The 13,135-nt window shown below is 51.0% G+C and overlaps 2 protein-coding genes across 5 annotated transcripts in view; one reads left to right on the forward strand and one right to left on the reverse strand.

The window, feature by feature from the left end:
- Positions 1-3,939, reverse strand: part of CEP41 (centrosomal protein 41) — a 13,791-nt gene extending 9,852 nt beyond the window's left edge. Inside the window, exons 1-3 of one of the 2 annotated variants that reach the window (XM_069801496.1) lie at positions 3,819-3,939; positions 3,166-3,229; positions 2,629-2,676 (exon numbers count right to left, since the gene is read on the reverse strand). In XM_069801496.1, the coding sequence (XP_069657597.1) occupies positions 2,629-2,676; positions 3,166-3,229; positions 3,819-3,851 (145 nt within the window). In that variant the 5' untranslated portion in view covers positions 3,852-3,939. Of the gene's footprint in view, positions 1-1,025; positions 1,536-2,628; positions 2,677-3,165; positions 3,230-3,818 lie in introns of those variants that run through there. The other variant, XM_069801497.1, reaches the window with a different exon arrangement.
- A 90-nt stretch (positions 3,940-4,029) lies between these two features.
- Positions 4,030-12,207, forward strand: MEST (mesoderm specific transcript). 3 transcript variants are annotated; one of them, XM_069801500.1, is made up of 13 exons: positions 4,126-4,208; positions 4,941-4,979; positions 5,185-5,339; positions 5,968-6,047; positions 6,512-6,589; positions 7,021-7,157; positions 7,504-7,562; positions 7,829-7,869; positions 8,254-8,324; positions 8,888-8,989; positions 10,780-10,856; positions 11,444-11,507; positions 11,971-12,207. In XM_069801500.1, the coding sequence occupies exons 3-13, from the start codon at positions 5,186-5,188 to the stop codon at positions 12,086-12,088; spliced, it is 981 nt and encodes a 326-aa protein (XP_069657601.1). In that variant the 5' UTR covers positions 4,126-4,208; positions 4,941-4,979; position 5,185; the 3' UTR covers positions 12,089-12,207. The 3 variants fall into 3 exon arrangements, with proteins under 3 accessions (XP_069657600.1, XP_069657601.1, XP_069657599.1); XM_069801498.1 differs by having other exon boundaries at positions 4,127-4,208; positions 4,941-4,984; XM_069801499.1 differs by lacking the exon at positions 4,941-4,979 and having other exon boundaries at positions 4,030-4,208.
- The last annotated feature ends 928 nt before the right edge of the window (positions 12,208-13,135 follow it).

A 13,135-nucleotide genomic window follows, 5' to 3' on the forward strand; every position in this document is an offset into this window, starting at 1 on the left:
CACACAAAAAATTACCGCAAAATTAGCTTATGGAAACTCTCAAGCTGAAATGTGTTTAGAGAAGGAGCCACGTGAACACTGGAGGCCGAGATCTCTTCCCAATACAAGCAGTGATCACGCGCTTCCTGACAGATGTTCTACTCGGACAAGATTCTCTGCGTACACAGCCCGCGGGCACATTACGGTTGCAGTACAGACACAAAAAGAGAAATTGTGAGTTTTCATCTCTGGGGTTTTTTTTTATTCCTATCCCTTCCCTCTTAAATATGCTTCCTGGAGAGGTAGGCTAATTAATTTTCAGCATTCAGAGCAAGCAGAGTTCCCAAATTCAACGGCCTACCCTATATAATTGTTATTAGGCTGCAAAGCAAGTGCCTACTTGCTACTCAGCAACTTGTCTTAGAAAAAAGAAGCCCATCCAAAATATCCAGTGCACTGCAGTGTGCACTATGCATTTCAAACCACGGGTCTGAAGTACAAGACCTGTGCATAAACTAGATTTCAGAACGTCAATTAACTTGAAAATTACCCTTGCGGTTCTTGCAAAACCACCTGGTTTCAAGCCTCAAGTTCAGGTTGCTAAAGCCTCCCTTTAACTCAAAAATAACAGCAACAATTATCTTTTATACAGCCCATTTCATCTGCCTGACGAAACCCGCGTGTAGCCCACGTCCAAATGATTAAAACTCCCCAGCCATGGACAAAAAGAGCCCTCAGTCATGTGAAGAGCAAGAAATAAACTTAATTTAGAAGGACTAATAAAAGCAGCAAAGCTTGTGAAGCGCTGGATGTATATAAACACTGACAAAGCAGAACCGTTGTCACAGTGCTCATGCAATACGGCTGCTGGATGGTTTCTGCCCACCTCGAGCAATGATTATTTATCCCAGAACAAGCCTTTTTGACCTAGATCTTGCCTTTATCACCCAAAATTATTTCTACCAACAAGAAACACCAAAAGCCTCCCAGCAGTTATCTGAAAGTTCAGAAGTGCTGCTTCCGAATACAAAAGCAACACAACATACCCGGTTCTGTCCTGGAAGGTCCATTCGAATTTTCTGACATTTTTTGCTTCAGTGACCTGGTCTGAAGCTGTAATTATTGTGTATTCAAGGAGGTGCTCCTCAGGGCTTCAGAAATGAATGAAGCAACACCAGAGAAAAGGAAGAGGCTTGGTGTCTCTCCTCAAGACAATCCGCCAAAGGGCAAATCATCGCGGTTCCAGCTCTCTTATGTTCTGATTCCACAGCGGGCTCAGGGTATTAAGTCCCGCTCTCTCACATTACACAAGAGACAGAGAGTTGACTGTACTGGGTATTTAAAGTTGTGTCCAAACGGTGTCATCTATCCATGAGAAATCAAGGGGTAGAAGTTTCTAAACTGCCTGGGAACACAAGGTGTCTATTCAGCACTGATATAATGAGAAAGTTTCTACTGGACTCCAGAACCATGATTAAACAAAAGAACTCCTACATGAAACAAAATCAGATTCACAGCAGAGATTGAAAACCAACTAGACCCATACAAGATTTTCAGCACAGATAAAAAGCGATGGCAATCCAGTGTTAAGCACTGAAATCTTACTCAGTCAACACAGGATTTTGGAAAGCAAGGTCACTTCTCTTTTGATATAACCCAAAGACCCATGGTTTTAAAAAAACACACCAACAAAAAAAACAGCAACAAAGGACCATTTTGCACAAAGCCGAGCACAAATATATTCATGTGACAGTTTAGCGACCTCCTTATAATATGAACACTGCCACTGTAGAGAAACACAGTAAGTGGGTCTAAGAACTAAAACTGAACATTCATAAGTCTAATTAATCCTCATTAATGGGGATGGTTTTTCTTTTACAACAAGAAGTGCAGCTTTTGGGTTTAATAGCTTTCCTGGCTCTCTATGTGAAAATAATCTGGACAGTAGCTGAAAATAAAGTAGTAAAACGTTAGCTTTATTAGTAAAAATTTTAAAAAAGCCTATTTTCAGTGGGAAAACAGACTGATGTAAAAACCAGTTAGGCTTTCATTAGCCTGAACAACCTGACGTCTTCAAAATATCAGTGTTTAATTCTGGTGAAATCAATGAGTTGCACAGGAATGAGCTTCTCTTTTTCCTGTCTTGGAGTATTCTGATAGAAATCTAAGTACGCTAAAATCATACAAAGGTAAGAGATCTCAAGTTCAATCATTTTGTTACCTAAAAGTGAAATAAAGTCTTAGAAGTGCAGTCTGAGTCTTCCCAGATGAGTCTAGTCTAGTTTTCTTAGTCCAGAGACTTCTTCCTGTCCATTCAATAACAAAAATTGCACAAAGAAGGATCTGGAAAGACTCCTAGGCCTGCCTGCCTCGTTTTTTTAAGTTAAATCTGTGAAGCACTGTAAGAGACAGAGAAATAAGGCGCAGGACAAAGCAGAAGGCGCCCAGCAAAGAATCAAGGTAGAGCCATCTTTGTATCCTACTCCTGCCTGTTTCTACAGTTCATTCCTGTAAATGGCTGTGGGAAGCATTGGAGTGGAGATTTCCAAGCAAATGGAGGGCCTGGGAGTCAACCCCTGCTCCTCCATGCTCTTTCAGTTTTGAAATAACCCACCGCAAGCTACACTCTGCTCCTCTCCAGATACTTACTTCTTTTGATCTCTTCCAACTTCTCAGTGTATTTTGTTAAACTGTTTCCTGTAACAAAAAAAAAATCAATCAATTTGTTACTAATGTTTTATTAGTGATTTTCTTCAGTGCTATTAAGCCTTACATTTTTTTTCTGAAGGCAAAGATCAGACTATCATCACAAATGTTTGTTGTAGATCCTCTTTTGCCATGACAATACAAGGCAGCCATAAATCAAAAGTACCATGATTTTCCTCCTCGTGCTTTTCTCTCGCAAGGAAGGCTGAGCTAAATAGCCAAGTCAGTTGAAGGACTAGCTGGACCCCGGCTGCCAACCACCTCTGGGAACAGGCAGTGCTCACTAGCCTCTGTACTGGAGAGGGGAAGTCACTGTGACTGTTCACAACCAGCAGGAGCGAAAATCTTTTACGTATACCCACAGCTGCATGGCATCTGGGGTAAAGGAGCTCTGGACAGAAGCAGTTAAGACATACAGCATGTTTTTGTATACTCCTACATCCATGTTTGGTGTTTTTACCCTACAATGATTTCACTTACCGGTATCGAGGCGGGTTTTTATATGTTGGTATCTGGGATTCTGAGGGATGCGCCTGGTTAAGTACTGTTTTAAAAGGGAAAAGATAAGAGGAAGTCAATATACAGCCATGTATTTTTTTTAAAGGCAAAAAAACATTAATGGAAAAGGCAATTTGAAGAGCTCTGAGAGAGAGCAAAAAGAGGAGTGAGACCACAGGCATCCTCTCGGACATCTCTGCTCTCCAGCAGAAGGTCACACCTCTGCATGTCCAACTCGATATTAAATCCCCAAGATTTAAACCGCCGCTTTAAAGCCTCAAAAGGCGAACTCCTCTCCCTTTCCCTCTCCACCCGCCCACTCACCCGGCTCTGGAGACCCCAGGAAACCTCCCCCCCGCCCCGAGTTACCCCTCTGGAAGCTGCACCGGCCCACTGAGGCCACCGAGAGTCCCCCGACCCTCAAGACACCCCACCGAATCGGTCCCCACATCCCGCAGCTCCCAGGGAAGCCCCGACCGCTAGGGACCCTGCGTCCCATGGGCCACTCAGGGCTGATCCGCCTCAGGAGAGGAGGAGGAGGCTGCCGCCGCTCCCCGGCCCGGACCCCCAAGTCCCCCCGCCTCCCCGCCCGCCGGTGGGAGGCTGACGGCGAAGGGAAGAGCCCCTCACGCCACCTCCGGGTCCCCGACGCTCCTCCGGCTCGACATCTTCCCTCAGCAGACCCGCCGCCGTCTCCGCCTTCCCTCGCTCCCGCCTGCCCACCCGCCCTCCGGTTCTGGCGTCCCACCCCGCAATTACCCCTTCTCCGATTGGTCGCCCGTCGCTCCGGCGGCCAATCAGACGCCGCCTAGGGGCTCGAGCGGCTGACAGCGCCCGCTCGTCGCCTGGCAACGGGGGACGCCGCCGTTACACGCCCCGTGACGCGCGGGAAGCTTTGTCGGGGGAGGGCGGGGCGTCCGGGGGGCGCATGCGCGGGGCGGGGAGCTGCCCCCCCCCCCCCCCCCCCCCCCCCGCCCCCGCCGTTAGAGCGCTGTGCCGGCGCGCGGCCGAAGCACCTGAGGCAGGTGAGGCGCGCGCGGTCCCCCCGCCCCGCCCCGCGGCCCCGCCAGGCGCGGAGGCTCCGCCCACCGCCGCTGGGGGGGCGGGGCCTGACACCCCCCCCAGGGGAGGGGGCGCGCGGCAGGGAGGGGGGGCGTGGCCTGCCGGGGGGGGACAAGTGCTGCCCTGAGGGGCGGGGCTGGGATTGAAGGGGCGGGGCTTGTTGTGGTGGGGCGGGGCTTATGGAGGGGTGTGGTGGTGGGGCGGGGCTTTGGCCTTCAGAGCAGGGCCACACCCCCCCTTAAACCCCCTGTGGGGCTCATGTCCCCCCCTCAGCCCCCCAATGGGGCCCACATCCCCCCCTTATGACGCCCAGTGGGGCCCATGTCCTCCCTCAGACCCCTCATGGGGGGCCACATCCATCCCTCAGACCTTAATGGGACCCATGTCCTCCCTCAGACCTCAAATGGGGCCCACATTCCCCCTCAGACCCCTTATGGGGGGCCATATCCATCCTTCAGACCCTTAATGGGGCCCATGTCCTCCCTCAGACCTCAAATGGGGCCCACATTCCCCCTCAGACCCCTTATGGGGGGCCACATCCATCCTTCAGACCCTTAATGGGGCCCATGTCCTCCCTCAGACCTCAAATGGGGCCCACACTCCCCCTCAGACCCCTTATAGGGGGCCACATCCATCCCTCAGACCCTTAATGGGGCCCACGTTCCCCCCCTCATACCCCCTAACCTTTACTGCAGAGACCGCTTTCTGTCACGGACCTGCCACCACAGGGACACGTAAGGTGTGGGGACATGGGGGGTTTTGGGGACTTGGAGGTGGGTTATGGGGACGTGGGGTTGGGTTGTGGGGATGCGGGGGGTTTTGGGGACTCGGAGGTGGGTTAGGGAGCTGTGGGGGTTACGGGGACGTGGCGGTGGGTTATGGGGATGTGGGAGTTACGGGGTAAATCCCGGTAGACAGGCGCCTTTCTCTCTCCGCCAGGATGAAGGAGTGGTGGGTGCAGGTGGGGCTGCTGAGCGTCCCCCTCCTCGCCGTCTACCTGCACATCCCACCCCCCAAGCTCTCCCCAGCTCTCCTCTCCTGGAGGTCCTCCGGAGGCTACTTCACCTACAAGGACCAGAACATCTTCTACAGAGGTGACGGGGCTGCGCCGAGCCCTGGGGACATTTCGTCCGTCCCCGGTGCGGAGCGGGGCTGGGGGCTCTGCTCCCCTCGGTGGTCCCAGGGACATCCCCAAGGCCAGGCAGGGAGATGGAAAATCCCTCCCAAAACGTAATGGCTTTAGGGGGAGCCGCCGCATGGATCCAGGAATGGTGTGGCTGTTTGTTATCAAAACGTTTTAATTGGGCGAAGCCACCAAGGTTAGGTTTTGTGCAGCAGTGGCAATACCTTGCTGTTGGCGGGGAAGGATCCCAAGAGCCTCTGACGGGTCACAGCAAGGAAGAAAGATACTGAAAAACCTTTTTGCTGGAGCAGTTGTTAGCCATTATAGCAACTTAGGGTCAGCTGCAATTAATTTGTGCTAAGTAAAACCCTGGTTTGCATCAAGTAGCTGATGCCAGTGGTCACAGTGGCTCATCTGGCTGGGTTTGCGAAACCACGCTGGCACTGGGAAGCTGCGGTGTGAGTCAAACCCATGCTTGGGTTTGGGGGAGCAGGGGGAGAGGTTGGGCTCCCAGCAGGGTGAAAGGCAATGACTGTCTTACAGGGGAGAAAATTGGGGGAGAAAAAAGCTGACCCTGAGGTGCTCTGTTCCCTTCCCAGATTCATACGGCGCCGTCGGCAGCTCCGACATCGTCGTCCTCCTGCATGGCTTCCCAACCTCTAGCTATGACTGGTGCAAGGTGAGGGGAGTGAGCATACGGGGAGTTGGATGTCGACAGCAAACCCCACAGTTTCTCCCTCCTGGGGATGAGCAGACGGACACAGGTGGTGCGTCAGCCTAGGGTGGGCGATGCTCCAGGGGAGTTTCTCCTGGGGATACCACCGGGCTCCGGGATATCAGCCCTGTTCCTCTCTCAACACCTTGCATGGGACCCAAGCTCTTTTCACATCACCCTTTCCCACACTCCAGCCCACAGCAGGAGGAAAAGACCCACAGCTATTTGTTGGCTTTTTTTGGGAGATCATCGTGCTGTTTATTGGGAAATTTCAACCTCCTGCAGTTTTCTCAGAGCTGGAAGGTGCTGTCTGGGGGACTGGAGGGGAGTGTGGCTGTCCATAGCTGCGCATTGCCGTAGACTTTTCCTCTCTCTGCTCCCATCAGCCTTTTTTTTTTTTTTTTTTAATGCATTTCTCCTCTTTCCAGATCTGGGAAGGGCTGACCCAGCGGTTTCACCGGGTGATTGCTCTGGATTTCGTAGGATTCGGTTTCAGTGACAAGCCTGTAAGTAGCCTGGGAAGAGGATTTTTGCAGTTGCTTTTGACCCAGAGGTTGTTCTGCCATGCCAGCATCCCCAGAAAACTGGCATTTGCAGTGCAGTTTCTTCTCCCATTTACATCTGGAAAAGGAATAAGACATTGCAACAGCAGAAAGGGTGGGGAAGGTGTGTGGTGGAGATCAGCTCTGCCACCATCTTGCCTTTACTTGGGTTTGACGTGACTCCAAAGCACACCTTGACCCCTTTGGGGCATGGGCAGTGGTCCCGTGGGCTTGTTGATGTAGCTGCCAGCCCAGGACATCCTGACTGCTCTGTCTGGGGTCACAAACTGCTGGTTTCCACCCCATATTCCTCCATTTGGGTGTTTATTCTGGAGTTTGTGGGCTCATGGTGGGTCAGGCTCTCACTGCGGCTCCTCTCCTGCTTTGCTTTGCAGAGGCCCCACCGCTACTCCATCTTCGAGCAAGCCAGCATTGTCGAGGGGCTGGTGCGTCACCTTGGCCTCCACCACCAGAGGATTAATCTCCTGTCCCACGATTACGGGGATACGGTCGCACAGGAGCTGCTGCACAGGTCACTGCAACCACTGATGCTCTGGCTGCTCTTTACTGTCCCCACCAAGATGCTTTCCAGCAGATAAATGGAAGGATGTAGTGCACAACCCTGTTTTCCCTGTACCTACAGCTGTAATGAAGGCTGGAAGGTCTCAGGGCACATCATGGTGGGCAGATCTGAGGCTCCCATCCATGAAATCCCAGCTGCTAGGATGTTTAACTTCCTTCCTGAGCTCCTTCTTATCTAGCCAGGGACAGCAGGGGAACAGAGATGATCTGACACTGTTAATTTGACCTGCTGGTTGGTCACTTCTTGGAGCCTGTAGAAGGTCTAGTGGCATTTCACCTTCTCTTCTGTCCTCCAGGTATGAGCACAATAAAACTGGAAGCATCTTGATCAACAGCTTATGTTTATCCAATGGCGGTAAGGTTTGCCTGGCGTGGTGGGATGGGTGGGCTGGGAGGGATGGGGATCCATGGGACAGGATGGCCTTCCTGCCTCCATCACCCGAGGGAAAGCACCACCCAAACCCCAAGCAAATTGCAATTAAGATGCTGTAATTAACCAGGAGTGTCAGTCCTCAGGCTGCCTGTGCCACCTTTCATGGCACCATAAAGAAGGGGAGAGACTGGGAGATGCAGAGCAAAACACTTGTAACGTTACAACTCTGTTCTCTGACGTCCTTCCAGGGATTTTCCCCGAAACGCACTACCCCCGGTTCATCCAGAAGGTGAGCTGCTACCCCCTCTAGTTGTACTGAATCGCCCCTCAAGCAGAAGTCTGACTCTGTGAGTTTGGGGTTTTACCTGGCTCAGATGCCTGCTGCTTTTCCTGCTTTGGTAATGGCACCTGAGCTGCTCATGGGCATCGTTAGAGGTGGTGAGGAGAAGCAGGGGCTGTCAGGATTCGGCTCGTCGCATCCGAATGCCCCAGCTAATTGCCCCTTGAAGCACTGATGTCTCGCTGCCAAGAGCACGCGTACATCTCGAGGGTTGGGGCTGAGCTGGGAAACTGCTGTAATACTGAGCTGGGGGAAAAAGCCCTCCAAGGAGGCAGGATTTACCCATTTGTACGATACTGAGTAGTGCTGTCTCCTTTTTTCCTTCTGCCCAAGATCCTCAAGGATGGGGGTTTACTGTCCCCCGTCATCACACGGCTGATGAACTTCTTTTTCTTCTCCAGAGGGTGAGTTGGGTCTCTGTGCTGCTTGATACAGTCCCTACAGGGAATGTGAGCCAAGCGGGGAGGGGGCCAACGTAGGAATTAGCGTAGCAGGTATTTGGCAGGTGAGCAGAACCCCCGGCACTGTCCCAGGAGAGATTTGCCCCTGGATTTGAATGACCTTGGTCCTCTGGGCCATTCCCTCTCCAGACTGGCAAAGCACTTCAGCCTAATAATAAACCACACGGCTTTTTACTGTACGCTGAAATCCTTCTCTCCCATGAGTATTGGACTTGTGCGTGTTACAGAGGCAATGAAAACCCTAACCACACTCTGCATACGGTGCGCAATCAGATATATATTTTTATCAGATGTTGCAAACCCTCTTTTTTTCCAAAAAGCCCTTTAGGCTGGTCGCTAAGTCCAACACTGGGTGCCTTTGGGGGACAGCTTGCAGTGCTGCGCTTGCACCCACGTGTTTCGCAGTGGGAGCTGGAAGTGCTCAACTGTTTTTTGCCCTCGGCTAGTTTTTGAGTTGTATACTAACATGGCTGCTGCTGTGCTGCTCTGAACTGTTTTTTTTCCAGGCTTGGGGCAGTCTTTGGACCCTACACGCAGCCTTCACAGGCAGAATACTGGGACATGTGGACAGCAGTGCGGACCAACGATGGGAATCTCGTTGTTGACAGGTACGTCTCTGTTAATTGCTGAACGAGCTCAGTTTTATGCCCACGACGTCCCTCTGTCTGCAGGCAGAGCCATGCAGTAGCTCGGAGGTTACCAGAGCTCAGCCAGGTCCCTGGACGCTGGCTTCCCAGAGTCTCCAGCTGCTTCTGTTGGGGTCTGGGGATCATCACTGCACCCCAAAAAAGAGCTGGGATGTCATGTAGGAGCAGGAATTCTTGCTGGGATGATGCAAGGCAGGTAAATGAAGTCTGGAGTCAGGAGGATCTGAGCCTGCACACAGTGGGAGAAGGACAACACTGGAGATGTACAATGTGGGGTTTTTTTCCTTCTTTGGAAGTTAGGGGCTTGAATTTATGGGTTTTTGTTAACAACTGGAGCTACACCTGGTTTCCTCCAGTTTGGGACTTTTGGAAGGACCTCAGGCTGGTGGCTGTGAGTTTGGTACCCCCATTGAGCAGGGCCTGTGTGTGTCCTTCTCCCCCAGCAAGCAAACTCCTCTCTCCTCCCTCTGGGGACAATCTCCAGACAAATCACAATAGGGACCAAATAGCTCAGCCTCTCCAAGGATGCTCGCTAATTGCCTCTTGTAACGAGGGATACTCGCCCAAGCCCAGCAATGGATATACTGGCTGATGCACTGCCCACTTGGCAAGTCCTGCTGTGGCAAGTTTTTGCAATATCACCTTTGTCGGCAGCGCAGCCATGATGGGAAGCTCAGTGCCAAAATATCTCCAGCCCCTAAAATGTCGTGTGTCAGAGTATCGGTACGTTTACTTAGTGTAGCTTCCCGTCCTTGGAAGGCTTTTTATAACCCAACTGACTCGAACCTGATGTTTAAATTGTGAGCCTCAGCCCCTGAGAGCTGTGCTGAAGCAAGGAATCACCCCAAGGTGCTGGCTGGGGTGACAAGACAGGCTGAGGAGCTGTTAGCAGTTCAGATTCTCACTGTAAGACCGGACCAGCACAACTTATCTTTTCCTGCATTCCTCCACGCTCAGTGGTTCAGCGCTGATTCGTCTTCCTCTTCTGTGGGGCAGTGAAATGGTTTCAGAGCTGCTGCAATGCCCGTGAACCGTGCATGGGAGCGCTTAGACGGTGCTGCCTCTGTGTTGGCTTTCAGCAGACTGACTTCCACCCTGACGTTTTGTAGGATCTGATTGTAAACCCACTTTTTGCCCTGCTGCCCAAGCGAAGCAGCATGGAGTTTGTTAAGGGCGCTTGGCGGTAACCAACTTTTCGGGGCTTGTTTGCCAGCTGCCTGCAGCCCGCTGTGACTTACTGCACCGCCTGGCACAAAGGTTGCAATGGTTCAGCCCCTTTTACAACCCAGTGGCATTTGACTGGGAGCAGAGGACCCAAATTTTCTTCCATCTCAGCTGGGAAGGATTCAAACCTTACCCTCCCTTCTCCCCAGACTGCAGGCTGTTTCTCCCTTCATAAATGAACTTAGATTATCTTCCAGCAGGACTCTGCACTGGACCCTGCCCTTGGGGCATGGAACTGGCAGGGGCAAGACCCAGAGTCAGTGTCCCAAACTCATTTGCACTTTTATTTGCTGTCTAAATAAAAAACACAAACAAACAAAAAACCAAAAACACTTTAGGCAAGTCACTAAGCTGGGGATGGTCAGCAGACTGATTTTGTGTTGCTGCCGCCCCAAGGAGGTGGCCAGTGGGAGATGCAGATTCCACTTTGGTCTTGTTGCACAGGTGTACATTGCCCTGAGGGCAATTTCCAGGCTGTGCAACACCTGGAGGCACCGTCTGCCGTGTAACAACAGGTTTCTCTTCAGTATTTTGCAGTACATAAACCAGAGAAAGAAGCACAGAGACCGCTGGGTTGGTGCTTTGATGTCCACCTCTGTCCCACGTGAGTAGGAATCTGTTTTCTTTGATTTACTGGCCAGGATGTTGGGAATTGCCCTCCTTGCCTGCAGGCACTGGTGCTGGCTCCTTCCCACTAATCGCTGGAGCCTCTCGTTATTCTGATGAAGATGATGTGGGTCAAATCCGGTTTGTGCAGGGAGTAGCATCACAAAGTGTCACAAAACTCCCTGCTCCAGTTTAAGGCTGGGTTACAGTGGAGAGCTGTGAGCTTAAGGTAAGAGGAAAAAGAGTTTGTTCCACTAAGCAGAGGTAACTTTAACTTTCCTTTAGAGGCTGGTTCACAGCCTCCGGTTTCTCCAGCTGCTGCCCCAGGGAAGCTGAGGTGCTTTTCAAGCTCAAGAGAAGTTGCAGCCACTCAAGGAAAGGTTTGCTGTTTGCAGGAGGAGGTTGGGAGGCTGAACTTGACCCCAGGGCAGAGAAGCAAGAGCTCTTTTGGCAGCTGGTTTGCTCAGTGCTCTGCTGAAAGCTTCCCAAGCTCCGTGCAAGGGGAGAACGTATCTGTGACAGGTCTCCTTGGCTTAGTTTAGGGATGTGCTTGGGTATAAAAGCTCTGTCTGTGCTCTCTTGCAGTGCATCTAATCTATGGGCCCCTGGACCCTGTGAATCCCCACCCAGAGTTTCTTCAGCTTTACAAGTAAGACAATACCGCCACAAAGCGGGAATACGCAACTGGGGTTTCATTTTGAGGGAGATTTTTTCTCAGACTTTTCCACCCATTCCCTTTTCACGGAGGCTGTTTTTAATTCTCACCTGTAACCTGCACAGCCAGGTGATACAGTTGGAGCCTTCTGCCATTTGGAAATTGCTTCCCCATTTTAGACATCAAAGTTACAAGTCTCAGTCAAATCCAGCATGCATTTTAAAACCACATCAGACAGAGGCAAGATTTGTTGACTGAGGTAGTCTTTTCCTCCAAACTAACCTGAAGTAAATCCAGCACTTGGAAGAGTGGTCCACTGTAACTGCTACAGGCTTTTTTTGTCCCAAAACCATGTTATGGGCAGAATCCCAACTACGCAAGAGCATACCATCCTCCTCCTTGGCTGCAGACTGAGCTGCAGTTCCTGTGCTTAAGCCTTGCTGCATTCTTCCAACAGGAAGGTGCTTCCCATGTCCACAGTGTCTGTGCTGGACGACCACATTAGCCACTATCCACAGCTGGAGGATCCGACAGGCTTCCTGAATGCCTATCTGAACTTCATCAACTCCTTCTGAGCTGCTGCAGCTCAGTTCTTGCTGTTTGAGTCAGGCTTTGGGGGCAGGAAGAAACTTCAATTTTTATCTCCAGATCCAACACTTTGCACTAATAAACACCCTCATCCTTGGCTGCCAAACTGCTGCATTGATGCAGTTAAATCCTTTGAGCACCGGAAAAGATTAGCCTGCAGGGAGGCATGGACAAAACTGTCAGCCAAACAGAGTTACAGGACACTGACAGCTCTTCCAGCCCTGCGCTCACCTTGCTTCTTGACCAGCCTATCTCTGTATTTAGAGCCAAGGGGGGCTCAAGGGAGAACAGGGGCACCTGAGGGGAAGCAGAACACCTATGTCAGTCCAAGAGTCCTTACTTGCCTTCATTGCTAGGCTGTGCTGCCTGCCACAGGTAGACGAAACCACTAGCAGCCAAGGGTCAATGCACATATTCCCAAGATGAATGCTGGTCTGCTTTTTGAGTTGTGTGCAAGCAGTTTATATTGTACCCTTCTGCTAAGTGTTTTAATTCTTGGCTAGCTTGTCAGGACTGAAGAATTTAAAATGGAGTTTGCCTAAATACAGCAGGAGAGCAGGATCTGTAATCCCCTGAAGTATAGGCAATGATGCTCTCCACCCATAAAGAGGAATTTAAGCACTGTAATTATGTCTTCAGTAATCTCTTTTTAATGGCCGGTTACCCAAAGACAAGCTCTAACCATCAAGTTTTTACCACATCCCTTGTTTCTCTGATTTTCAGTTCAACAAGCAGAGCTGCTCACTGACACTACACCCCTGGGACTATCTCAGGAGCTTCGCCAAAGCCTGGCTGCAGCACACAGTTCTACCAGGGCAGCCTTGTACCCATTTCACTAGAGCAAGCTCAATATGCAATACTGGCACTAGCAAAAGCCAAGGTGTTCTTCTGAGCAATAGCTATCTATCTGAGCCACAGGGACTTAGGACAAGTGTTTAAATTAGCATTAAAGTAGTATTCCTTCCTTCCTCATCCTGACTTGATAACTAAAGAAACACCAGTTCATCAGCAGAGAGAGGCAGAACTTCTCAAAA

Source organism: Haliaeetus albicilla, chromosome 14 (assembly GCF_947461875.1).
Source record: "Haliaeetus albicilla chromosome 14, bHalAlb1.1, whole genome shotgun sequence".
Taxonomy (NCBI): Eukaryota; Metazoa; Chordata; class Aves; order Accipitriformes; family Accipitridae; genus Haliaeetus; species Haliaeetus albicilla.

Coding starts and splice junctions, on each gene's coding strand:
- MEST (XM_069801499.1), top strand. CDS start 5,186: ATGAAGGAGTGGTGGGTGCAGGTGGGGCTGCTGAGCGTCCCCCTCCTC. Junction 6,048..6,511: donor CTAGCTATGACTGGTGCAAG/GTGAGGGGAGTG, acceptor TCCTCTTTCCAG/ATCTGGGAAGGGCTGACCCA. Junction 7,158..7,503: donor GCACAGGAGCTGCTGCACAG/GTCACTGCAACC, acceptor TCTGTCCTCCAG/GTATGAGCACAATAAAACTG.